This window comes from Mustela erminea, chromosome 1 (assembly GCF_009829155.1).
Source record: "Mustela erminea isolate mMusErm1 chromosome 1, mMusErm1.Pri, whole genome shotgun sequence".
Classification (NCBI taxonomy): Eukaryota; Metazoa; Chordata; class Mammalia; order Carnivora; family Mustelidae; genus Mustela; species Mustela erminea.
This window is the reverse complement of record NC_045614.1, coordinates 12,964,091-12,990,826: the sequence shown is the minus strand read 5'-3', so window position 1 is coordinate 12,990,826 and position 26,736 is coordinate 12,964,091. Positions and strand designations below refer to the sequence as shown.

Below are 26,736 nucleotides of genomic sequence, written 5' to 3'. Positions count from 1 at the left end.
TGTATTTTCTGCAACGGAACAGAGACCGAGATCAGTCAGAGCTCACCGCTGAAGAGTTTCTAGGTAAAAGTTGTTGATTTGCAAAGGGAGAAACAGATTTTTTTTAAGGGCAGGAAATGGCTGTGTGGGTGTCAGTGATTGGGCGTCCGCACCCTGGCGACAGATAGCGGGATCCTGCGCCCGGCCCCACCCTTGCCACTTCCTGCGTGTGCAGCCCTGCGTTCGGGCCCTGCAGCGCCCGGGTGACACCAGCTAGCGGGCCTTCACCGCTAACCAGCTAGTCACCTTTAACCTCTCCGCAATTTATTACCCTTTTATTACTGCTAATGACCTTTTCACCTCCAGAATAAAGCCATGCACAGGCCTGGGGTGTCTTTTTTGCCCCTCTGCTCCCTCCCCTCCACACTTCCAACGAGCACAGACAGGTAAACGAGATAGCATTTAATCCATGTCCTCTTTGTGTCAAAAGATTTAAAAAAAAAAAAAATTTCTGTCTCCCCTAGAACGTGAGTCCCCTCCCACACCTGAGTGGATGCGCACAGGGTGACCGCAGCTTCTGGCTTCGGGCGCTTTTCTGGTTGCCGCCCACCCACAGGCTGGCCGTTGTGGGGAAGCTGCCCTGCGGAACCTGGGCTTGGAGGGAGCCTGGCGGCCCCCCCGCAGCCCCCACCCATGTTCATGCTCGGTGCTCCGCACGCTGCGGGGCCAGGCTGAAGGCGAGACGGGGCTGGCGGACCTTCGCCCGTGTGGGTCCCGACCTCTTGTTTGTGCTCAGGATCCACTTTTAAAATGGCTTCTCCAGTTGAGCCGTGCGGTTAGCACCTCAGCCTTAAACTTAACTACTTTAATTCCGTTCCCACGATGATTTCAAAGAGATAATTCGGTGGGTACATGTGAAGCTCTAGAACGGGACAAGAGCAGTTCACCGCCATCTCAAGAAGCCTGGAAAATCCCAGTACTTGCTGGCCAGCCAGGGTTGGGGTGCTCCAGCGGAGTCCCTGGTGCCCAGCCCGGTAGAGGCCGCCTTTCCTGCCCGCCGCCCCCACCAGCTGGGAGGGGAGAGGTGGGTCTGTGTCTGGCCTGGCGGTGATGCCTTGACAGCACTAGCTGGCTGCGGGAGCTGCTCCCAGCAGAGGGAGAAACACCCCTTTCCTCTCAGCTTCTTCCTTTTGAAATGCCTGGAGGCAGACCTTCTTTGGGCTACATTTCTACTGCACGAAGTCGGTGGAGTTTGAAAATAGAAGCATTTGCTTATCTTAGCACACGCCCACCCTCCTGCACCTAGGAGGGAAGATTGAGTGGGAGTTTGGTGACACAATTGTTACCTGGCGTTCAGTGGCTTAGGGTCCTAGAGCAGAAGAATCAGAGCTTGGCCAGCCAGGCTCCTGGGGGGCTGTGGGGCCTCAGGGTGGCGTGCAGGCATCCTGCATCTGCGCACAGCTGTGAAGACACAGGAGCTGCCACCCTGTGCCTGCCTGCGTCCCCTCCCTTGCCATCTCCCGTGACTCCTGTACCTGCTGCCACACCTCCCCCTTGCCCTTGGTTCCCCCTGTAGCAAGGTGAGGGAGCCGAGGAAGAAGTGCCCAGCATGGCCCCTACTTTTCCACGGTCCCTCATGCCTTCGTTGCTCAGATTTAAAGGCCCTGTCAGCCCCCCTCCCTCCGCCGTTGTCTGCTGAAGAACAGCACGGGCACATGCGTGGGACGGACGTGTGGGGCGCGGGGGCGCAGTCTGGCCACACAGAGAGCAAGAGTGGGGGGCCCCGCGTTCTGTGACAGGCTCTTCTGACTCCTTCGAAGCTGCCCCCACAACAGGAGGGAGCTCCTGGTGGGCTCTGCAGCCCCTGTGCACGCACGCCTCCTAACCGTCCTTCTGACCTGCCACGTGACACTCCGGTGATCATGTCAAATGTGGGTACGACGCCTTTGTGCCTGCGCAGAGGTGGCGTGTTGGCAGCCTTGGAGCTCCTCTGTAGGGAGGAACAAAGGCTGGGCCACCATGTCCTGTGGCGCAGACCCAGGACTCTCCCCATGTGGCTGCCGTATAGCTACATGTGTCTCCCTGTCGCCCCAGGGTGCCCTAGCCCCCGGGATGGGGGCAGGGCAGGTCGGCACACAGGGCTGCTCTGGCAGAGAGTGTCGAAAGCAAAAATCAAAGAACAAATGAGATTTTTGAAAAAACAGCTGTGAGACCTGCAGTCCATATTGCTTTTGTTGTAACAGCTGATTTGGGATTTGTAAATTCATTCGTACGAACTCCCCTCCCAGTTTTCACTCAGACCCAAAAGAGCCTTTTGTTGAAACTTTCAAAGTGGTTCATTTCTCATATCCCAAAAGTGATATTTGTCTCTTGAGGACCCACAAGAAAGGCTGTTTTTCTCCCCCTTTTTCTCCTCTCTCTCGTAAGGGTGGGATGAGCCCACCACCTCCACGGGGCTCATCACCCAGCTCGTTTCCATGACCTTTGACCACCATCGACACCACAGAGGCTGAAAAACATATCCGTGGTGGAGGTGCCTGGTGGATAATAGTAAATATTTGTTCAGCTTTTCTCCACAATTCAGTACCAAACCTCATCCTGTTCCCTTAATGCATTAAGCAGATTTTCTTAAAATTCAGTAAATATTTTTAGTGGAAAATCTCAATGCTGTGATGGTGGGGACCTCAGATTTTATCTGCCAGGGCTGTGCTACTTGGCACAGCTTTGATCTGCGGGGTTTGCCTTCCCTCACATGTGCATCAGCGAGAGCGAGCAGGGCGGGCGTCTGCAGGACTCCTCGCTTGCAAGCCGTTCGATGGCCCCGCACATCGCATTTGGAGAAATTCGCTCCCCTCGCTCGTCTTCCGTGGCCCACCGTAGGCGAGAGCCAGAGGGAAGCACCGATAACGTGTCGGTGAAAAGTAGTCTCTTTCAGTAAAAGATTCCCAAGTGATTGTGAGTTTGAAAGGTTGTTCTCTGGACAGCCTGCTCTCTCTCTCTCCCCGTGTCCCCCCCCTCCCCCCAGCTAAAAACTTTTCTGCCAAGGGCAGGGGGGCAGCAGGGTGGGAAGGGAGAAGCCGAGGAAACATGGAGTGCCCCCTCCCCAGCCGCGGTTCTCCTGTGTGATGTGACAGTCCGAAACCTGGCAGTCGCGTGGGTGTCCCCTGTTGTGGAGGGCAAGTGACAGCTGCGTGGGTGTTCCACGCTGGGATAAATGGCAGTTGTGCGAACGAGCATCCTAGGCTGTGTAGGGTAATCGCTAAGGTGGGACAGCTGTCCTGACCACAAGCCCTTTGTTTTTTATTTTTTTGTTGTGTTTTGTTGTTTTCGTATTTATCTCTCATCTACAGAAATGGAGTTGCATTTTTCAACTTCGGCCCTGAATTTTATAAATAGAACCCAGCAAGTGACCAGTTGGGATGAAAACAAACTCACGCTTGGGCGTGTTTTTGATAGCTTTACCCATCGGATTTACTGAGACCCTGAGTCACAGAAAAAACCTCTTCGTCTCCTCCTAAGACTTCTGAATGAGGGGAATCTGCCTTCTTGCAGAGTTTTGAGCATTCACAGCCTTTCAAGTGTGCATTCCGTTGTTTCTCCCATGGGCAGGCCGGGCTCCCAGGGACCCTTCCCAGGCAGCAGTTTCCTGGAAAGCACGTTGGGAAAGGCGCAGCAAGGAAGGAGCTCTGCTGCCAGAGACTCACTCAGGAGCACCTGCCCGGGGCCCGGCCGCTTCCCTGACCCTGGGGGTTCATGGCATAGGGGGCACAGGGGCGCGCATGGCCTTGAAAATTAAATAGAATTAAAGAAATTTCTACCAGGGTGGAGCCGGCCACCGAGGTTTTTTTTTTTTGTTGTTTCTTTTTTTTTTTTTTTTTTTTTAAAAGCACACACTGTGGTAAACCATCGGGTTCATATTGTTTTTGCTAAAGGCAGTCCTGTGTGCGGTTTCGGCGCACCGCTTGGGTAACTGTTGAAACTGCTGCGGTTTGAAATAAGCCCTATTTTGCCTTTTCTTCAATCTTGCATTCCTCTCCCCTGTTAATGAGGACTCCTCTGAATATTGGAGAGTCACCGTGGGCTGCGGCCCAGCAGCTTCCAGCCCCCGGGGGGTCGTCGCTCTACGGGTCCTCCCTCCCCACCTCCGCTCTGTGCCCACATCGAGGAATGGCAGGGTCGAGCCTCCCACCTGGGGCGTGTGTGGAGTCATCCCCCAGGAGCTCTTACAACAGGTTTTAAAAAACCGATGATCACTGCCTTCTCTGAAACGTGCCATGGTCAACATCTTTCCTTACTCATGGTTCCTGGACCCGCGAAAAGGCACAAAAAGGCAGTGAGTTTTTTCGCCCCGGGCCCCGGAGGCAACTAAAAATGACTTTGTCACATTTAAGATCAACTACATCTCAGAAAATCAGAAAAACGATTAAGGCGTTAGGAGAAGTGGTTATGTAAAAGCAGGAACTACACCCAGAATGTTTTAAAAGTGCAGCTGCTAAAAATAAATGGGGGTGCGGGGTAGAAAGTTTGGACCGAGGGCAGTTGTGGCGTTGCATTTCTTGGCCGAAAGCCTCCGGTCACCAGCACAGTTGAGTGTCCGGCCAAGCCAGGACGCCACCGATTTTGCACGTGTCAGGTCCGGTAATCCAGCCTCTCTGCCAAAGCACAAAAACAGACAACCCAGAGAAAAACCGTTCTGTTTCTTTTTTTTCCCTTCTGAAATCAAGAGCAGTTGCTGTGCCCTGGTTTCATATTAACACAGTCATGATTTCTAAATAACAACGGTTTCGGCAGCGGAGGCAAGACCAGGCCCCAGCAGTTTTGATGTGAACGGCGCTTTTCATCTCCCCGATCACCTCTTGGGTTGTCAGAAACCTCAGCTTGAAATCCTAGCAGGGCTGGATTCTGAACCACCACCCCCAAAAGCAATTTAAAAACCACAACAAACCCAAACCAGGGTGGGGAGATGTTCCCAATTTAAAAGAAGGAAAGAGCAGAAAAGTGGGCGATAACCTTTGAACATTCAGACCGTTGCGCTCACTCTGGGGCTAGGCGAGGGTCCGAGACCCCTTATCCCTGCTCAGATAGCTGCCCTCTGCCCCAGACCCTGTAAGAAATGCTCCAAGAAGTCGAGCATTTCTGCTGAGCCGGGAGCTGTGTGTGCCATGCCCTGAGATTTTCAGCCTGTGCCTGGCAACTCTTTATTTTTTTCCTGTATTCGAATTGTGCTGTTTGGTCCGTTGTCATTTTAGTTTTTGATTAAAAAAACAAATCAACCGAAGAGTGCACCAGTGAATATTGCTCTTTCTTGCAAGGGAGGGAAGCCAGATGCCTTACTTTTTTCTAGCTCACCAGAGGGGTTCCCTGGGTCCCTCGGGACAGTCCTTTGGCTCTCGTATAGCAGCAGCCAGCCCCTGCCCCCCCACACACACACACCAGGGAGGGGGAGTGGTATTGACTTGCACTGGTTACTGAGCCCTGCCTACGAGGAACTGACCCTCAGGTGTGCTGGAGGCCAGAGGAAAGGCTGGTGCCATGGGAGGTGGACAAGGCACTGGGAGCCCTGCAGGGGAGGAGTTGAGCCCTGGGGAAGGGTCTGCCAGGGGAAGGGCAAGGCTGTGCCGGCCTGGACACTGTGGGTGGTCAGGAAAGTAGAAGCGGCATGGGAAGGAGGCTGGGGGTGGCAGGCCACGAAGACCAGGCTGTCTGAGGTCAGCTTCCCTTTCCCATGCAACCTGAGCCTGTGTCCCCAAGCCTGAGGTCTTGAGGGTCCTTGCACGTACTGGCTAACTGCAGATGAGGGCCAGGATTCCTAGGCCCTGGAATGGCTCTGGGTGCTCCAGGAGCCCCCGGAGCAGGCCTCACTTGGGACACGTTTGTCTACCTGCGATTCAGCCTCGGGTGGTGCCGTCGCGTGGGGTGTGGAAAGCGAGGTGGAGTTGGCCTCCTGGTATGCTTCATGGGGGTCTACTTCTGGGGCTGTGTATCTTCTCTTGGGGGTGGCACCTGGCCCAAGGCTGCACTGTGGGAGGGTGGGTAGAGAGAGGGGTTTGAGGCGGTGGGATGGCAGGTGCCCACGGAGGGGTCCAGGGGGACGGGGCCCTCATCCAGAGGCTGTAAATGCCACCAAGCCACTCCCAGGGCTTTTGAATGGCTCTGTCAGGGCAGAGAGCAGCAGTCGGGGTCCTCAGTTTCCTTTCCTGGAGCATCCTTCAGTCTCCCAGAAGGGCCTGATCATCCAGCAGTAGCATGGGATGTACTTACCCGTGGGGCAGGTGCCCGAGCTGGGAGCGCGCTCCACGTCCCGGTTGTGCGGGGGGGTTTCTGTGAAAGGCCAGATTCGCTCTTCCTGCCCCTGCAGGCCTGACGTTTTCCCAGCTGCTCTGCTCTGCTTTCGTGGCATGGAAGCCTCCACGGAGGGCACACAAACGAGCTAGCCCAGCTCACTGGCATCGGCGAGCCCGTACACCTTGACCCATGAGAGCGGGCAGCCTCATTGTGGGTCGACCCCTCCCCTCAGTGCCTGCTGTGGCAGCCACGCAGGGGGTCCTTCTCTTGGGCCCGTGAGAGCCGGCTCGGGCTGCCGGAGTGGGAGCCCAGGCTGGGCGGCATAAACCACAGCAGCGCATCCTCATCTCACGGCTCTGGGGGCTGGAGGTCCAGGATCGGGCTGTTAGCAGGGCTGCTTCCTTCTGGGACCCCTCTTCTGGGCTGGTAGTGGGCCATCTTCGCAGCGTTTTCTCTCTGTGTGTGTCTGTGTCCTAGTCTCCTTCTCTTACAAAATCTCCAGTCTTGCTGGACTAGGGCCCACCCACAGGACCTCGTTTTAACTCAGCTACCATTTCAAAGACCCTGTATCCAAACATAGTCGTGTTCTGAGCGCTGGCGGTGAAGATGACACCATGAGTTTGTGGGGGATGCCCTTCAACCCATAACAACTCCTCCTCGTGGATCAGGAGATGGAATCTGGGAACCAGGTTGTTTGGGGGGGGGGGGGGTTGCTGCTGTGCCGCTCCTGGTTTTCTAGTGGTGGATCTGGCCTGCCTCAGGGCTGATGGGATAGGAGCGCATCCTGGGGAGAGGGACCAGCCAGGAAAAAACCCCGAGTTGGGGGGTTCCCAGGGAAGGAGGTGCCACTTGGGCCCTGGTGGGCTGGTGGGGGTTGGGGGCCTTTGGGAGTCATCATGAGATGGGGGAAGCAGGGCCCAAGGCTGGGCTGGGGACCAGGGGTCTTGTGCAGTGGAAAGCTTCGTTCAGCAGGGAGTCAGAGGGTCGGGCCCCGCGCTGGGCAGGGGGACACAGCTATGGACAGCAGCACCCCGACCTCTCGGAGCTTCCATTCTAGCGAGAGTAAAAAATACGCATGTGACCAAAAGACAGAATGTGACAGGGACTGCCGAGCGGCAGACAGGGAGACATCTCAGCCAAGAGTGGGGAGGGGCAGCCTCAGAGCGCGGGGCGCCCACAAGAGGAAGGGCCTCCCAAGCCCGGGAACAGCGGGCATGATGGCTTGAGCTGGCCAGGGCGGAAGGTGGCCATGGTGGCAGGGCAGGGGGGCAGGTGGTTGAGGCTGGGGGGTATTCCTAGGTCAGCTTCGAGCCTTTGGGAGATCTAAGGAGCATGGGCATCAGCTCTGTGTTAAAAGGCCCCTTTGCCGGGTGGGGATGGCCTTCAGGGCAGGAAGCCGAGAAGAGGAGCAGCCTTTGGAAGGGAGCAGTTCCCAGGGACCCAGGAGAGGTAAGGGCCACATGCGCGGGACAGTGGCTACAGAGAGAAATAGGGTGTCTTGAGTTGGTGAGGGCACGTGGACTGGAGCACCCTGGCCCCACACCCACTCTTCCTCCTGCTTGGGGTGCCCCTGGGGTATGCCTGGGCCCCCTTTGTTCTTAGGCGGACAGCCTGGAGTTTTGCAAGCTGCTGGGCTGGCCTCGCCTGACAGCCGTCTCCTCTTCCCACAGTTTTGGGGGCCAGGGAGGCCTTGATTCATCTGTTAGCTCATCCCTAAGCCGGGGAGTAGGCTGGTTGTGCATGCTGGCCGTGGGGGAGCAGGTGTTCAAGGCCAGTGGAATAATCCAGGGAAGCTGTGGTGGGCGTCCTGAGCTCCCTGCTCTCTGCAGCCTGGCGGGGGGCTGGGGGGGTGCAGGGCCGAGGACTAGGACGAGGAGGAGGTGGGAGAGCTGCCGTCAGGGACGACGACATGGGGGGGAGCCTTTGATGCTGGACGGCGAGCTTGAAGGCAGGGCTCTGTCACGGATAGGGGAGGAGGTACCCACGGTGGAGACGTGACCAGTACAGAAAGTGGGGGGGGGGCTCCCCCAGGCCTCCGCTTTGACAGATCAGTTGCTGTGGGACAGAGAAGTCGAAATTCCTGTTGCATGGTGGACTCAGCACCACCCTTCTGGGGAGTAGTCCTGTGACCTGTGTCAGTGGGGCACACCCAGGGGCCTTGGCAGAGGCTTTCTGTGGGGGGACTCTTTGAGCTCATAGGGCCCACCCACCATCGGGCTCCCCGTCTGCCTGTGAATCAACTCGAGGCCCCAGGGAGAGACAGACCTGTGCTCCAGCCCGCCCCTCCCCGCTCCCCGGCCGCTGGGAGTCCTACAGGCACTGCCTGAGGTAGGCGGTGTGCCCGAGAAGGTAGCACCCGCTGTGGAGCCCGGGGCAGCCTCAGGGTGGGGCTCAGAGTCGTGCTGCTGCGTGCGTGCCTGAGGACCACCGTGCGTCAGCCACTCATCTGACCCCTGCCTCTTCACTCACATACTTCACACACGGGAAACTGAGGCCAGCTAGGGCTGAGGGACTTGTCCTTGTTGAGGTCTTAGAGCTAAAAGAAGCAGAGGCAAGGTGTGGCCCCAGACCCCTTAGGGACCTTTGGGGGCCTTTAGAAACATGGCATCAGAGAGGAGGCTTCTGAGAGCTGGGCGTGGAGAGGGGAGGGCAGGTATGCGCTGTGGCTGGCAGGTGGGCTGGCAGAGCCTGGCTGTGTGAGGAGGCAAGTGTCCCAGGCTCAGGTGCTGCGTGGGGACACCAGAGGCACCGCTCGGGGCTGGGAGCGTTTTCTGGATGTCAGCTAAATGTCCGTGGTTGTGTGTGGAATGTGGCCCTTGGCTTGTGGGTTCTTGGTGCACACCAGCATAAGCAGCTAGACTGACAAATCAGAATCACGTCGAGTCTCCTCTAGTCTCTAACCTGGGGCTTGGACACAGAGCTGCTTGGATTAAATTGAACATCTCACTCCCTGTGCTTCACTGGGCACATGAGTGGTGTTAGGCAGGAACGAGGCCTACAAAACTGGCGATCTGAAGGCTCATCAAGTGTCACTAGGCAGGCCTGGTGAGACCCCTGATTCCTGGTGGAACATTCTGGCACATTGGCAGGACTTGTTGGGAGAAGCCACCTGCCCTCAGGCCACAGCCCCAAGCATAGTCTCATGGCCCAGGTTCCCTCTAATTCTGAACACATCTATCCCACACGCAGCTGGTCGAGATTGGCCTTGCTACGACCCCGGCATCCTAGCGAGCCCAGGAAGGCCCAAACCCCGGCCCTAGGAGCCACGAGCACAAAGGGCAGAAGCGGGAGCTGAGGACAGGTGTAAACCTCAGGACAGCAGAGGCCAGACCCTCACAGCCAATGCTAACACTGTCCCATATGGTGAAACTAATCCCCCCCCACTTTTTAACTGCAAATACTACCTTCTCCCCATTGTTTTATTGTTAGAAGCTTGCAGTGTATTTTTCTGCTCAGCCATGACTTTTTTTTTTTTAAACTCGGTGTGATAGTAAATGTGTTGCCACTAAAATGAGTCACTTCGAAACATGCCTGCATGTAAATTTGAAGACAGTACATTCTAGCTGTGTGGGGTGGGGAAGGGAGGGGCGTGTCTGAAGTGGTTTTCTTGCATCGCCCACAAACCGGTGAAGCCTCCGGGATAAGGTGAGACTAAAGCAAGATCCGTCCAGGATTCCCCTGGGATCTGTCCCACTGGAGAGTGGCATTCTGGCCCTTTCCGAAGAAGGAGAGGGTGTCCCTGCGAGTGCTCGCCCACCTCCTTAGTCAGGACTCTGTTCTGTCTGTGGTCAGTAACTTGTATTTTTTTTCTTTTCTTTTCTTTTCTCCTTTTTTTTTTTTTTTTCTCCTAAACTTTCCAGGTAAAAGTACACCTGTAAGCCAGCTTGGTTCTGCAGACTTTCCCGAGCCCCCTGATCCATTCCAGCCACTCGGGGCTGACAGCAGTGACCCGTTCCAAAATAAAAAGGGGTTTGGGGACCCGTTTAGTGGAAAAGATCCATTTGCTCCCTCCTCTTCAGCTAAACCTTCTAAAGCCTCTTCCTTGGGCTTTGCAGACTTCACCTCTGTAAGTTGAGCTCCCTGTGCGCCAACCCCCCCCCCCCCCGCCCCCGCTTGCAGCTTCTCTGGGGTTCTTTTTTGTCTCTTTGAAACGGCAAACCTGGCTTCTATGTCCTGGTACCTCTACACTGTCCCTTGTGTTATTTATTGTGTACTGCTGCTTTTCTGTAAGAAAAACAGTTTCTCAATAAAAAAAGAGAAAGAGCTGCAGTTTGGGTACTCTGTGACCAAGGCATGCTTGCTCCTAGCAGGGCGGCCACACGTGCCCGTTTCTGTCCTTCCTGGTAGACTCTGTATCATGCCTGTGGCCTGGAGGCCATGGCGTTCATGGATGTATGGAAGCTGAGATGTCAGACGCTTCCGAAGTATGCACACAAGATCGCAAAGATCCCATTAGAGAGTTCCACTGTCCCCAGAGGGGTCTTTGTGCAGGAGTTGGGCCGGTCCCACCACAGGGCGTTTTGAGCAGCAAGTAAGGATTGAAGGACCCAGGCAGGGCACGCGGAGGAAGAGCAGTGTGGTTTTCTAGAACTTATTTCAGTCCCCAGCTACGATGGAAGGAAATCGAGCCCAGAACAACTGCTCTGAAGGCCTTTGCCCTTTGCCAGACCCGAACGCAGACCCTCGCGGAGCCATTTAGCAAAGTGACGTGTCTTTTCTGAAGCTAATCCTGGGCTCTGGAGAGCCCAGCCCTTGTTTTCTCGGGGTACCGAAAAGATTCCAGATTGCAAAACGCAGTCACGTGGGGTGTTTCCAGTACCTTCCTCGGTACCAAGAACCTTGTTCTCAGAGAGCTTCAGATGTTGTCTTCGCAGAATCGGTTGCACCGTCTGTGGCACACTTTTTACGTTCGAATTTGCAGAGTGCTTTGTTTCCTGGTTTGGTGGGAGATTCGTTGTCTGCTAGATGCTCCAGCTTCTAGAACATCCGTCCTTAAAACCAGCCCTGCCCTCACGGTGCCCGGCGAGCGCCCGATTCTCCCCCAAATCTGCCTCGTGCTTAGCTGTCTTGTGGTGGTCCCGGCCCTCGGCGACCTGTAAATGTTTTATGACTCCACTTAGCTCGATTTTGCCGACAGCCGGTGTACGCTGTGGACGGATCCCAACGGCGACGGTATTAATAAAAGCCCGAAACAAAACGCGCTCTATCTACAGTTTCTTGAATAGTACTGCGTTTGTGTTTGGTTGGAAAAATAAATAGAAAACGCTGAGGAGAAAAAGAGAGCTATTCACGCAGGATGCAGGTACTCTTGTTCTGGGTAGGCAAGAGGGGTAAGTAGATGTGGTTGGGAATTTGGAGAAATGGCTGTGCTTTCTGAAATGCGTGATTCTGTTTCTGTGCCCCACCCCACCCCTGGGAGCTGTTGGGGGAGAATATCAAAAACAACAACGAGGTTTTAAGCTGTCGTTTGGCCAATGTTTCTGGTCATTCCAGAAACAACCTCAGTATCGAATCATCCTAGTTTCCTGGTGAGGGATCAGGTGCTGCCGCATTTGTAGCCTTGCTGCTGTTTTTTGTTGAAAATCCCTTTTCCTGCTCCGGATGCCCCAGTTTTTCCAGAGGAAGCCCCCGACTGCGGAATTTGGCCCCTCTGAGGGGTTGAGGTGTGGGAGAGGCAGGACACCTGACAGGCTTGGTTCATCCCCTTCGGTCATACAGCGATGCAGAAATGGCCGGCCTCTGCCACCTTAGGGCACCTGGGATGCCTTTGTGTTTTTGTGGCGTCTGGGAACCCAGGCCTTGGCCAGTGGTTTCTGGTTTGCCGGACCTCAGAGGTTTGTGCTAACTCAGGACAGGTCAGAGTGGGGCCCTCAGGCCGTGTGTTTGCGTCACGGAGAGGTCTCTCGCTGCCTGGCGGATCAGCACTGTGACTCCTTCAGTGCCCGTGTCCTCCAGTGCTACCAGGACATGCCGGCAGCCATGCACAAGCCGCGTGGCCTGCGCCGGAGTTCAGGGAAGCCAACGGCACACACGTGGGCAGCCCCCCCGTTGGCGCCCTAGCCCTGCCCTTCTGGAAGCCTCTCGTTTACGAGCCCCGAGTTTCCATCAATGGGTCAGTTGTGCTTGTAGCTGTTCACAGGAAATGTCTCCGAGATTTCTTTAAAAACAAGACTTTCTGTCTCAGGCAAATGTGTTTATTAGGAAGTGGCCTTTTTAGGGTAGCGAAATGGCTCCTTTTTCCAGAAGGCTGCGTGAAGAGCAGAGCGACTCTCCAATGGGATGTGCCGCGCCGGGCGTTGTCTGACAGCTCGGTGCGACTCTCCCAGCAGCGGGAGTGAGCCAGTGGGAGGTGGATGCGAGTGTCCCCTGGCCCGGAAGCCTCAGGCCCAGTGAGGAGTCGCCCCGGGTGCCCTCGGGTGCACAGCCGTCCGAACCCTGGGTTTCTGCTGAGAGGCTGCTGGAGGAAGACCGCCCAGGAGATGCCACGGGAGGCAGCATTCTGTGCCCTGTATCTCAGCTCCAGGACGGTGCAGGGATGAAGCAGGAGTCACCTGCCGTTCCTGGAGGGGTGGCTGTGCCGACGGGCGCCCCAGGTTCTGGCTGTCACTGTGCATGAGGGTCAGAGGACCAGAGTGGACTAGTTGAGGGGGTCCCCCCCGCCTGGGGCCAGGAGATGCTCTTCTGCTGCTTGGAGGCCCAGAGGGAGCCTCGAGCAACCCTCCTCCTCCAGGTCCTCTCTCTGACACCATGCTCCAGCCTGCTTCTCAAATGTGCACAAATCCCAAGCCTGGGGTGAGTCTCCAGACCTGATCCGGAAGCTGGCCCCACCCCGGTCTGCTCTGAAGGCATCTGGAATGTTCCTGTCAGCACATTTCCTTTCAAAACGGGGACCCCTTGAGCAGGAGGCTCTGCAGGGACATCCCGAGACTCTGGGGCTGGGTGGAATCGGGGCGTGGCCTTGTGGCCTCCGCTGCGCTCAACCCTTCTGGCCTGGCTTCCAGGCTGTGGCCGGGTTACCTTGGCCATTACTTATCAGCCCTCACCCTCCCCTCCTCTGCTGATAGAGGGCGAGGTCCCTGTCAGCCCCGCTGTCCCCTCCCGCTGCCGCGCGCTGTACTGGGAAGCTGTTTCTGCCAGTATTTGTGGGTTTTTCCTTGTTTTTCTCCTGATGAGGTGTTGGAAAATCCCCCAGAGAGTGCGGGGGTGGAGGCTTTCTGTGATGGAAACAGGAGGAGCGTGGACCAGATTCCAGGGAGTCCTACCTGGAGACCCATCAGGCCCTGAATGTTTTCCTGGGTAGCTTCTCTAAGAAACTGGGACTGGGCCTTTCTTCCTGGGGACGGCTCCTCTTCATGCTGACCGCATACCCGTCCCTTCCTAAGCCCCAAGGCCCGGCGGAGGGAGGCCTCCTCTCCTGCCCCACCTCCTTCTCCAGGCCACATGTGGTCCAGGCCAGGCTCCCTCCAGCGCCCCCACCCCCACCACCGCCCCTCACACAAGCCCCTTGCAGCCCCTCTCACCCCGCAGAGCTGCACCCCTCCACCCGGACCCAGACCCAGAGAAAGTCCAGCCTGTTGAGGGCCGGGGCTCTGCAGGCGCCGCCTCTCTCCCCAGGCCTCTGTCTGCATCTGCCCCTGTCGAAGGAGCTCCCATTCCAGGTTGTCACTCGGGCCCAGTAGGTGTGCAGAAGTAGCCGGGCATTCCTGTGGTGCTTCCTTCCCCAGTGCTCCCGGTGGGGTCTGTTCGGGCCTCTGCAAAGCCTGTGTCAGGTCAGGATTGTCTGTCTGCTCCCAAGGGGCGCCTTTCAGAGGCTGGCCCGCCTCTTTTCTTTGGTGTCGCCCAGTGCTTAGCACAGAGCCAGCAGATCCAGTGCTGGGAGGAGAGGCCCAGGGAGGCTGAGCCCGAGGACAGGCCGCAGCTTTGCTCAGGGGTGTGGGGCGTGTGATTGGGGCCCATGGGGGAACCAGAGGCCTACACCTGGGGAAGAGCATGTGACATCGAGCTTTGCTTTTCTTTCTGTAGAACTAAGGTACCTTGAATGGTTTGAAACAAACCACCCATCTTGGTATCAAAATGGTTTTCTCCCTTGTTTTGTTTCTTTTTAATTGGACCTTTTGGGAAAAGACGTCAAGAACTGTGGCCACATGGGCAGCATAAATGCCAGGGCTCCTATAAACATCCAAGTACGAGGAGGCTCCTCGCGGGCCCGGAGCTCCCTGGGCCGTGGCTGGGGTGGCCAGGCCACATTTCAAGACTGGCTTGTCCGCGCACATTTGAAACGCAGCGCCATGTGCGCTTCGGAGCTCTCCAGTCCCAGCGTCTGCCACCCGCTGGTGTGATCGGCCTGTCCTCGAGGCCCAGGCCTTGTAGGTTTGCTGTTTGAGCTCCTCGGTTCAGCTGACCTCTGCTCCGCGGCCGCCCTCACAAACACCCCTGCTGTGCCCGGAGAGGAGGCCGAGTGGGGCTCCCCGCTCACACCCCCGCGAAGCCTCGGACTCTGACCCGGGGATGGACAGGAGCCCTCCGCATCCCGAGACGGATGCCCAGCCTTGCCTGCTTTGGTTCCCTGTGGAGGGCCGGGCGGCTAGCTTCTCTGAGGTCCGAGGCGGTAGCTTGGGGCAGACTCAGCCCTGTTTCTTGGTGCATGTGACTGTGGGTCAGGACTGGGCCGTGTGTGTCCCCTCCCCGCTCCCCACCAAGACTCGGGCTTCTGGCGTTTTCTGGTTTTTCACGTGCACACCGGGCAGCCGCCCTCCCCTCGCCACCCCCCGCCCAGTGCACCCCAGCATCGCATTTCCCTGTGCCCGGACAAGCGCGCGCCAGGCGTGCCCCCATGCCCTGGTGCCACCCCAAGCGGCGGGTTGCAGCTCCTGGGCCCAGTAACCCAACCTCCATTTTCCTTTGCAGTTTGGCAATGAGGAGCAGCAGCTGGCCTGGGCCAAGCGGGAGAGCGAGAAGGCAGAGCAGGAGAGGCTGGCGCGGCTGCGGCGGCAGGAGCAGGAGGACCTGGAGCTGGCCATCGCGCTCAGCAAGGCTGACATGCCTGCCGCCTAGGCGCCCGGCACCGGCCACCAGCGCACGGGGGGACGGCCCCAGGGGCGGTTCTGCGGAAGGAGAAAACTCCAGCCTGTCTGCACACACACACACACACACACACACACACACACACACACTCACACACAGACACTCACACACACACTCAGCGGTCCCCGTTCACGTTGTGACCTGTCACAGCCACTGTTAAGTCAAGGACTCGCTGGTCAGAGGGCCTTGGGCTCTGGGGGCTTGCCTGGCAGAGAGGCCCGGAGAGGCGCCGCTGTCGCAGATCCTGCTCTCCGCGGTGATGTCCCCGTCGAGTGACAGCACCGGCTCTTCCTCCATTTGCAGCACAGGACGAGGCGAGGAACCGCGGTGCCTCCTCGCCTCTCATCTCCTCGTACCGGCGCCCGGGCGCTCCCACCCCCGTGTCTCCTCGACCCCCCCTTCCGAGACAGACATCTGGGCGATGTATGCATTCGTTGTATAAAATTAAGTTTGAATGATTAATATAAAATATTTTAATACAAAACAATATATTTCCCCCCCTTTCATTGAAATATTATTTTCCTCGCATTAACACTCACACATGGCATCAGAGAGGCGAACCGGCCCCGCAGCGGATGGACCAGCAGATGGAACGTTCTTGTTTCGATCCTAAGTATTTGAGTAGCTTCTAGGGCCACAGAGCCAGTTGGGGGAAGTTTCTAGGGGTCACCCTGGCACCCCAGGATACAGAATGTTTCTGAAATGGTTGGTTGTAGTCTCACTGTCACTAGAGTGGTGGCCCTTTGTCAGGGCCCTGCAGTTTGAAGAAAGATTCCTGCACCGCCCACTGAGGCCTGGTCTGCGGAGGGGGCGAGGCCGCCGGGCGGTCCTCATACCGGGAAACCTGTAGTCAGAACCGGGAGGCAGGACAGTTTCCCACCAGGATGCAGCTGAATTCCCCTAGAACATTCCAGAAGCTTGGGCGTGACTGGGACGACCTCAGGAGTTGCCCAGGACATCGCAGAGCTGGCCCCAGCCTTCTGTCTCACTAACCCCAGGGAGACTGAGGCACTCCAGGCCAACTTCTCTCCAATAAAGATGGTAAATCTTTCGAACCCAAGCAGCCTGGGAACGGAAGGGCGGCAGAGAGCCTCGGACCCCCAGCCCGTGCAGGTTTGGAAGGGGACAAGATGGGGACGCGAGGACTAAACAGGCCCAGAGGGTTCCCCGTCAGGATCCGCTTTGATGTGAAGTCTCGGGACACAGCCCCAGCCTCATCTAGTGGGGCTGGACTCCGAGACCCTTCTTTGGGAAAGTTCCTTTTCAGTGTCCTGTGCCTCTGGGAGGCCAAGGTCTGCAGCCCTTTGCCGCCAAGGCCGGCTGCTCACCCCCGCCCCCTGCACGCTGCCTCTCGGCTGCATTGCAGCCAGGGAATCCCAAAACAGGTGTTTATGAACTCCATTTTACATTTTAATAAACTTTGCATTTTAGATGCAGTTTCAGATTTGAAGAAAAAGATCACAAAGATAATACAGAGGGGTTCCCACAAACCCCGCACAATTTCCCGTGTTTAACATTGTAACGTTACTATGGTACGTTTGTCACAATTCGTGAACCAATATCGACAAATTCTTATTAAAGGTCACCCTTTATTCAGTGCTTTTACCTTCGTCTGTCTCAGGACCCTGCTGTGTGTGCAGTGGTCTCGCCTCCCCAGGCTCCTGCCGGCGGGTTTCTCAGACTTGCATTTTTTTGCTGACCGTGACATTGTGGAGGGGGCTGGGCAGGGGTCTCCCAGCATGGCCCCGGGTTTGGCTTGTCTGGGACTTGGGGTGACAGGCAGGGGCGGAGCACAGAGGTGACGTGGGTGGGTTCCATCATCAACGCTGTCTGTCGCTCACACTGACCATCATCTGAGACGGATGGACTTTAGAAAGGCAGCTTCTCGGGCCCAGGTGTTTTGGGACACACACTCCTGTCAGGGTGCTAACCCGTGAGACCAGGAGAACGCCATGATTGGAGGTTTCATGACGGGGTAGGGAATGTGGGGGCACCCTGGACAGTCAGGGCCCTCGGAAACCTTTCTTTTCCAGGTGATGGACGAGAGGCCTCTGAAGTCCCAGAGGGGGCCCCCGGTGCCCACGAGATGGCCTCACTCTGTCATTAGCAGTGATGTGGGCCTGGGGCCTCTCGTGAAGCCTGTGGGCTTCCTGAGCGCTGATGGACCCCCTCATCCTCTCTGGAAAGGTGAGCAGCTTCCAGAACGTGTCTGGAGGCGATTCCTAAGGCTTCCGCCTCCTGAGGGCGGACCATCGTGTGTCCCCTGGGGGAGGTCACTGTGCCTCACTCCCCAAGGTGCCCACGGCTGCGCGCTTGAGCATACGGTGAAAACTGAACCATGTCTGGAGGGATTCAACCTCCATCCTTTGGTTATAACCTCAGAGCAACCTTGCGGGTGAGGCGGGCAGGGTGCAGGCGCATTGTCCTGATGGGAAAACTGAGGCTCTATGCCTGTACTCATTTGCCCAGAGCCCTGAAGCCCCAAGGGTCAGTGGCTCAGCATTTTGCTGGCCGTAGGAAAGATTTGTTTTTTCTTGCCTGCTGCTTTTTTACGTATGCACTGTGCCTAGGAAAGGTACAGAAAGTGTCTCCTGATGTCTTAAATAGGAGGGCTGTGCACTGACTTAGTCCCGGGGTGCGGAGGGAGGGTACCGTGGGCTTTTGGGAACCCTTGAACCCCTGAGGATACATTTGTGGAATTTTCTTGTGTCATTAGGTTTTTTTGGGTTTTGCTTTTTGGTTTGTTTTTGGGGGTTTTTTTGTTCTTTTTTGCGGAGGGTGTCCGTGACGTTTTCATTCCGTTCTCAGCAGTTCCCAGACCACCTCCCCTCTCACCCAACCACCCCCAAAAGGTTATGAGCCAGTTTTAAATCCTGTTTTCCTCTTTCCCCAGCCTCATACACACACTCAGGGATACACCCCCCCACACAGACACACACATCTGCTGTGCAAATAATCGGCCTCGAATCCACCGGTCCATCCCCACGCCCACAGGTGCTCTCTGCCTCCTCCTTGGCGAGGAACACGCACATCCTTTCCTGAAAAACACTGTCCAGGCTGAAAGCGCTGATGAGGAAGATCTCCAAACATAACAGCCGCGAGAAGAGAACCACAAATCTCCCCTCCTCCCGCCCCACCCCTACGTGCATCGCTCACTGACAGCTGCCAGCCACATTCTGCCGCCTTCCCTGCTCCGAGCCCTTGGCAGACAGGCTGGAAGGCAGTTTCGTCCCTATGTCCTTTCAACCTTCCTCATTCAAGTCCACGTCACTCGAAAGGTGGGCACCTTCTCATACAGCGCCAGGCTGCGATCACACCTAGAACTCAGAGTCACACCCCCCCTTCCCTTTATCATATCCTGCACATGAGTGGTGACATCACTGATGTTAACCCGATGGCTGGCAGCCTGTGTCCCCTTAGGACGTGTCCCCACCCCCCACCGCGGCTTCCACTTGTCACAGCTGTTTCCCCACCTCCTCATGGGTCCGCAACCCAGCTCCGGGTGCAGCAGGATCAGAACCCAAGGGTCCGGGATACCTGGTCTGAGCAGCCTTTTGCAAAAAGGTGATTGATGGTCTGCAACTTTCTCCTAATAAATGGAATTGCATCTTCAAAGCCAATTTTATTTAAAAGGACATCCTAGTCCTGGAACAGTTGTGGAAAGCTATTTTTAAAACAGGAAGCATCCCAGAAACAAAGAACCTGCCTCTTGAAATAATGCAGTAAATATTTCTGCCCCCTTATCAGATCTGGTTCCTTTGAAACATGGACCTTTTTGTCTTGTTTTGTTTTGTTTCTTTTTTCCCCAAATTTTCCCCAGTAAAAGTTACCAGGAGCTGTACAAATTGTATCATGAGCTGTTGTTGGAAAAAACATAAAGGGAAATGTGATCCTTATCACCAGCTTATTCCAAAGAAATTACGTGATGTGGGCTTGCATGGCTCGCGTTGTGTTTATGTTTAGTGGGTTTTTAAATATCCCTTTGATTTGCTTTCTGGCGGCTGTGCTGTGTACATTCTGCTTCATGACCTTGAGCATGCTACCTAAGTGCTCTGGGACTCACTTTCCTCATTTGGCTGCGGAGATAGGGCCGGACCACTAGTGGAGGACCTTCCCAGCTTTAAAAGTCTGAAGATTATTATTCAAGTCTCCAGAAAGACACCCATTTTAGGATTCTGGGTAACATAAAAGAGAAAAATAGAAACCATCCCCTTAGCCTCGTCTTTGCTTAGAATATTTTGTGCACATGTAGACAACAACGTTGTATTATGATCACCAAACTTGGTAAGAGACTAGAAATTATTCCAGACACTAAAAGCAAATTACGATTAAGTCATGTGAGAGAGGTGCTGTGTATTGGTACAGTGGAATCATAATATATGTATATCAAGTTAACATGTACACCTTACATTCACACAATGTACAAATGTATGTGATGCTATATGTCAAGTGTATGTCAATAAAAATATTTTCCCAAGCATTAAAAAAAATTGAAAAAGTATTTTTCCAGTCTTCATAAGTATTTGAAAGCTAAGGGGGAAATGCTTAAATAACTAATGTGTGTGTGTGTGTGTGTGTGTACTCTTATACATTTATTACACATACATATGATAATATTATTATATAATTAGTAGCCTGACATATAATAGACTTATATATAACAATATTCTTATGACATATAGTATATATAACATTATCAATATCAATACATTGTGTCGATAATACTTATGAATAATATGTATTGTAATATAAACTTAAAATACCTAGTACATTGCAAGAAAGCCAAGTTTCATATATGACCAAGTTTCTGTGATCTTGTGATGGTTTTCCTACGCTGACCTTCAACCCACGGGTAGAGACCCTTCCTGAGGACTAGAGCATAAGGACTTTTGAGATAGTGGACTGCTGTGATATTGTTTCTTTGTACTAAAGACGAAGGGCAGAGTTTCCATTCCAAGAGCCAAAAAAAGACCCAAGATGAGATGTAGCCATTGTTCAGCCGTAAACACACTTTGTAAAGGAAGCGAGGATCCTGGTTCTAAGGGAACAGCACGGTAGCCCGGAACTCCCGATTCCTTTCCGGTTCTAGATCCTAGGATAAGAGACCTAGGGCTCCTCTTCCCCTGAGGGAGACGGGGGAAGACACAGCGGTGTGAAGAGACCCTGGGTGCGCTGGGAAGGACACAGCCTTGAGTCAGACAGACTTGGTGTCCATCCAGCTCCCCTCTTTACAGATCTGGGGAGTCCTTTCTCATTCATCCCTTGGAGTCCTTGCTCCTCCTCCGTAAACTGAGGATAATAACTCTACCTCTCATGGCTGTTGTGAGAATCCATAGCGAATTCTCCAGCACATTCTAGGTGCTGAAGGTGGTAAGACCCACAGTAGTAGTGGTTGTTTTGTTATCTAGCTAATTGTGGTTTTTTTAAAAAAAAAAGAACCCCAAGCCCCACCTAACAAAACTTAGCATCTCAACCATTTTTTGTGTACAAGTCGGTCGTGCTGACTATCTTTGCGTTGTTGTGCAACAGCTCTCTAGAACGTTTTCATCTTGCAAAACTGAAACTTCATACCCATGGAACAACTCCCCCATCTCCCCCTCCCCGCAGCCAGTAGTAGTGGGTTTTGTTATTACTGGGTCGGATGGTTATGATTGAGGCTCTGGTTGCTACAATTGTGATTGCTTTGCACTTTGAGAGCCGGGCGTATCGTTCCCTGGGAGTGTGCGGAGCAGGGAGTCTGTCTATACTAGCTAACGAGCTACTGCACACGATTGCTTACGAAGGGAGCCTCGTTCTCCATAAAGGACGTTGATCGGAACGGGGGAGCAGGGACACGAACCCTGAGATTGTGTGAAGGTCTTTGAGAGAAGGGGCTCGAGTGGCCGAGTACCTCGTGCAGACCAAGGCCGTCATCGGCCGACATCCAGGCAAACGGTGCTTTTGTCCGAGTGCCATCTTCCATGCCGAGGCTCGGCCAGGGGACTTTCCACTTGAGGGGACAGATGCCACTGGCCCTGTGTGGCATGGCTGGACTGAATCATGGGCTTGTCACCACCTCACCCGTGGTTATTTTTATAGCCGACAAGCAGACTTACTGGAAATGGCTTGGCATGCTGGCATAGGACGTTCCTGCAGTTTAAATCCGAGGAGCTGGAGGACACGAGCCCGGGGATGGGGTGTCTCTTCAGGCCTATGACCAAGACATCCCCGTGGAGCACATCCCTCCCAGCCCAGGAAGAATTCCTGGGATCCCCGGCCTTCTGGAGGTCTTTCCTGGTTTTCGGGGTCTTTCCAGGCATATATTTGAGGCCCCAGAGCCCTCACCTGTGCCATGGTCCTCTGACCCTCATGGCTTGCCCCAGCCAGCCCGGCTGCCTGCCTCCGCCTGGCCCGCCCAGCGGAGGAGTGAGTCTGGCCCGCACAGGGGACGTTCTGTCATTTTCCGGGTCACATTTTTGAGTTGTCCTTTCTCTCTCTCTCAAGCAGGGACTGGGCCCAAAAAAGTGGTATCAGAGGAGGTAGCAGGAGACTGATGTTGGGCTGGAGGGCCCTCGCCCCTTGGGGATGGTCTCCCTGTCCCCCAGGCCCAAGGGCCCCAGTGTGGGAGGAAGCCCTGCATGGGGCATTTTTGTGTACTTCTTCCTCTGCACACTTGTCACATTTCCAGCAGCTCGTCTTCTCTGTCTTGAGCTGTCTGTCCTACATCCAACCGACTGCTCGGAGCCCTGGTTTTACTCCCGTTGTCTTGCTGACATGACACCCCAATTCCTGGGGTAGTGCCACGTGTATTTTCTGAACTACATTTCTTGCTTGGAAGCGTGGTTGAGCCAACAAGCAGGAATTTTCCATCAGGCAACGGCTGGTTGCCTCCCCACGAGACAGGCCATGGGTCCTCCATGCTGCTGTGGACTGTCTTGTCTAGAGACTTCGGCAAGGCATCGATCGGGGTTTAAGAAAGGCGGTGAGACTCCTCACCTGGCCTTCCCAGAGGTTCTGCAGCGGCTGTGAAACTTGTTCTAGAAAATTCTTCCTACTTAGAGTCAGTTAAAGGACGTGGAGTCCATTTGCACTGTCCCCTCCCTTCCATTATCTGAGAGTCAGGGATTGACCACTCTGTCTGAGCCCTGGGGCCCGGGGCTCTTTCTTGCTGGGCATCACTTGTCATTTTCTCTTAGGAGCCCCCGAATCAAGTTGATCTGCTGCATTTCCTCAAAACCCAGATGCCCTCAAACGCCATTGTGTTTCCAGAAACAGAAGATGCTGCCAGCAACCAACATACTTTTAATCAGATTTAATTCTGCAAATGTTTACTGTCACACTGTACTAGACCAGGGGTCAGTAGACTTTTTGTAAGGGGCCAGATAGGAAATCTTTTTGGCTTTTAGGGCCATATGGTCACTTAAGTCTGCGATTATTGTATAAAAGTGGCCCGAGACTCTATGTCAATGATTGCACACGGCTGCCTGCCAATAAAACTTTATTTACAAAAACATATGGGGGGCCAGGTTTGGCCCTCAGGCTATAGTTTTCCACACCAGATCTAGGGCCTGAGCTGGGGCCTGGGGAGGCAGCGGAGAGCCTGACATTCTTTCTGCCTTTATGCCTCCAGCTGAGTTTATTTTTATGAGGCCTGAACAGTTTTTGATTTCTATCTTTCTCTGGGGTGCAGGTGACATTCTTTGGAAGAATAAAAATGAAATGCTACATTGTTCGCAACACCATTAAACCAGAGGTCCCCTCCCTGTTTCCCCATAAGTTTTAGAGTCAGCATGTTGAAAAGGAAATTATGTGAAGTAAGAATGGCTCCTTCTGTGAATCCAATGACAATGTCAAGGTCATACCATTGTTTTGATTCCCCCCACTCTCCATATTAGGGACTCTCTTTGCCATCTTGCCCGAAGGCTGACAAATGCAGGGGCTGAAAGGAATTTTTTTAAACCACAAAATGGAAAATCTATTGTTTTTCTGGCCATCACTCCTATATCCAATGATACACGTCTATATGGAGTTCTATACAGTATTACCTTAATGAAATGGATAAAAGGGCTTTGAACTTACCCTTTCTGTGTGCCTGTTGTCTGTTGTTAAGAGAGGAGTGGAGGTTCCTGTCAGCAAAGCAGAGTTGGAAGCCTTGTCGGGCTTGAGGCTTGTCATGTCTTGTTTTCCATTTATCCCTGAAGAGCAGAGACACTGGGTCCAAATTTTATTTTATATTCACAAATGAGGTTTTTAAAAAATGATAGCATTTCACAATCGAAACCTCTGTTCCCATTTTCTTTCAAAAAATACTTTTGTTTTTCTTGAGGTGAAATAAACAGAACATGAAATTAACCACTGAAAGTGAACAATGAAGAGGCGCTTAGTACATCCAGTGTTGTTCAACCATCACCTCCAGGTCCAGAACATTCCATTCCCCTCCCCGCAGAGGACACCCCATGCCTACGAGCAGTCACCCCTCCAGCTCCCTCCCTGAGCCCCTGATGATCCCCAGCCTGCCTTCTGTCTCTAGGGATCTGCTGGTTCTGGACGTTTCCGTGTTGATGGGCTCACGCACCATGTGACCTTGCGTCTGCCGTTCGCACTCAGCACGACGTTTCCAAGGTTCGCCCACCTTGTAGCATGTGTCAGGACTTCGGTCCTTTTTATGGCTGAACACGATCCCGCTGCGTGGAGGCCCCACTGTGTGTGTGTATCCATACTTCGATGGGCCCTGGAGCTCTTTCTACTTCTTGGCTGTTACGGACGTTGCTGCAGTGAGGGTCCCGACTGTTTCTTCAGTGAGCAAGCCCACAACTGCCAAACCGTTTGCTCTGGGCAAAGACCTTGCAGGAGACCCTCCCACTTAAGGAGGCACCCCGATGGGGTTCAGAGGCATCTCAGGCTGTCCTCAGAAAGGACCATGCAAGGTCACCCTCATACCCCCTCTGTGTGCTTCCATCGGGACCCTCAGAGTTTTCCCCGTGCAGAAGTCACTCAGGGGTGGGACAGTTGTCTCAGACGTTGGGGCCGTCCTCCTCCCCTGGTCCCACGTCCCAGAGACCCCGGAATTAAATAGAACAAATAGGGGTGGGGGTCGCCTCTGTGGCATAGTCGGTTAAGCCTCTGACTCTTGGTTTTGGCTCAGGTCATAGTCTCAGAGTTGCGAGATCGAGCCCTGCATCAGGCTCCAGGCTCAGAAGGCTGTCTGCTTGAGATTTTCTCTCTCTCTCTCCGTCTAACTCCCAGCCAACTAAATAAATAAATCTTTAAAAATAAATTAGTGAATAAATAAAATGAGTGGGCTTGCTCCTTTGAAGCTTCCCCATCTCTTTCTTAACAACGGCCCCCATTCCTTCACTGAGCACCTACTATGTGCCTGGCAGGGGCACGCCCTGTCCCACAGAGGGAGCCCCGCCCAGGCAGCTGCTAAGGCCCCTGCTTTGCCAGCGGAGGAGATGAAGACCAAGAGCCACAGGCGACAGGGGTGAACGCAGGAGCCCAGCTCAGCCCTGTCCAGCGCCCCTAGCCCCCGCCTCGTCCCCCCCAAAGCCCAGACCCTGGTGGGCAGGGAAGAGCTGGTCCCTGCAGAGACCCGCACGCGCGCAGGGAGACAGGGTTGGTGGGAACCGGCTGTGCTTGATGTAACAACTTTTGAGATAAGAAACTTTTCCTTCGACAAACCTCTGCATGACTCAAAACGAACCCACGAGCCCCCGGCATGCTGGCCTGTCACCCCGGGGCCGCATTGAGGAAATGAGACATCAGGATGTCTTTGAGGTTTGGGGTTCAACGGAAACACACCGGGAATGTGGAAATTCCCCCCCGGAGAGTCAGGATTGGCTTCTCTGGGCATGTTTTCCAGCCAAGCGGAGGGACGGGGCTGGCTGGATTCCTCCTTGCTCTGGGAACATCATAGAACCCGGAGGCCGCAGACATGGGGTTTGGTGGAGGAGTGTGTTTTTAGCCTTGGGACAGTCCCCAAAAGGCCAACTTGGGGTCAGGGTTGAAATCAGGGGTGACTGAGACGGAGGGCCATCAGGACGTGCCAGAGAAGGCAGGATGGCAGCCCTTGAGAGCAGCGGCTGGTGTTGGCGGGCGCAGAACTATTTCCTGAATGACTGTGACAATTTCGAGCCGCGTGCCTCACAGTGTGGCCTGCGCATGGCCAAGCCAGTCCCTGGGGCGCTGTAGACATGCCAGCTCCCGGGCCCTGTCCGAGGCCTTCCAGATGGGATTCCAACCATGCTGGGGGACAGAGCGGATGGGACAGCCCAGGCTGAGCTCCCACGGTGTGGCATGAAATGACTCTCCGATTTGCTGTTCTGAGCAGCCTGGGGGGAAATGTGGCTCAGCTGGCCGGGCAGTTGCCCAGAGCTATGGCCTGGAGGAGAGTGCCAGACCTGGTTTCAACCTGGGCCACGGATTCCGAGGCCTGTCCACACTGCGTACCACACACTACCTAGCATCCTCTTGGCCTCTCTTGGAGTTGATAAGAAATCCTGTCATCCCAGGAAACGCTGGATTTGGAGTTTTGCTCCTGATGAGTACCAGGAAGCAAAGCCGCTATGTCCAGTCGCGGTGTGACCCCTTCCCAACCAGGCCCCCCAACTCAGACACACCCCTCCCTGCTGGCTGCTCGGACCCAGTAGAATGAGGGGAGGCAGATACCTGTCCTGACACCCCCACTCTGGTTAGGTTGGCCCACGTGACAATGGCAGGGCTCCTGCTGGGGAAATCAAGGCAGGCTTCCTAGTGGAGGTGACACTTGAGCTGGGCCTTGAAAGGTGGACTAGGTTTGTCCCATGGACACATGGGAGGGGCTTTTCCATATGAGGAACAGCCTTGACAAAGATGTGGACTTGGGGAGGAGGGAGGGTGAGTGGGGGTAGGGCGGGGGGACCTTGGAGATTAGGATGGGAGGTGGGGGGTGCATGGTGCCAGTTGAGGCCCAGTGGGTGGAGGCTGGCTGCCTGTAAGGGGCTGGAATGCTGGAGTGAGCGACTTTCCAGCATATTCTGAACAGCAAGGAAGGGGTGTGTCCGGGTGGCTGGGGTAGGCTCTCAGAAGAAGACCCCCACTGGGGGCCCCCCTGCTGGAAGCCTTGGAACCTGACAAGCTGTTCTTGGGGGTTTGGGGGGTCACCTGTGTGAGTCAGGGCAGGCTTCCACTCTGGGGGCTACAACCCCACAGGGACCAAGGGAAGTCCCCAGGGGACACCCAGAGATCTCATGGGCACCCCAGATGTGCAGCAGGTGAGATGAGTCTCAGGTACACTGAGGCCCCTTGGGCGAGACCTGGATTCCTCTCCCTCTCACCTAACACGGAACTCGGGGGCTCAGCGCCCCCAACAAACCTCCTGTTGCCTCAATTCGCTCATCAAGCCTCCAAGGGATTTTCCTGCATTTCTGT

At 54.8% G+C, this 26,736-nt stretch overlaps 1 protein-coding gene and 1 long non-coding RNA gene across 8 annotated transcripts in view; one reads left to right on the top strand and one right to left on the bottom strand.

Moving 5' to 3' along the window:
• EPS15L1 (epidermal growth factor receptor pathway substrate 15 like 1) overlaps positions 1–15,836 on the top strand; it is a 94,878-nt gene extending 79,042 nt beyond the window's left edge. For 2 of the 7 annotated variants that reach the window (XM_032314605.1, XM_032314604.1), the window contains 2 exons: positions 10,125–10,330; positions 15,172–15,836. In XM_032314605.1, the coding sequence (XP_032170496.1) occupies positions 10,125–10,330; positions 15,172–15,318 (353 nt within the window). In that variant the 3' untranslated portion in view covers positions 15,319–15,836. Of the gene's footprint in view, positions 1–3,329; positions 3,831–10,124; positions 10,331–15,171 lie in introns of those variants that run through there. The other 5 variants (XM_032314618.1, XM_032314610.1, XM_032314614.1 and 2 more) reach the window with 4 other exon arrangements.
• Positions 15,837–16,380: 544 nt separating this feature from the next.
• On the bottom strand, positions 16,381–21,379 carry LOC116574111. The gene is made up of 3 exons (XR_004279114.1): positions 21,239–21,379; positions 18,822–18,993; positions 16,381–18,386 (listed from the first exon to the last, which is right to left on the bottom strand). It is a non-coding gene; the product is annotated as an uncharacterized LOC116574111 (long non-coding RNA).
• Positions 21,380–26,736: the final 5,357 nt, after the last annotated feature.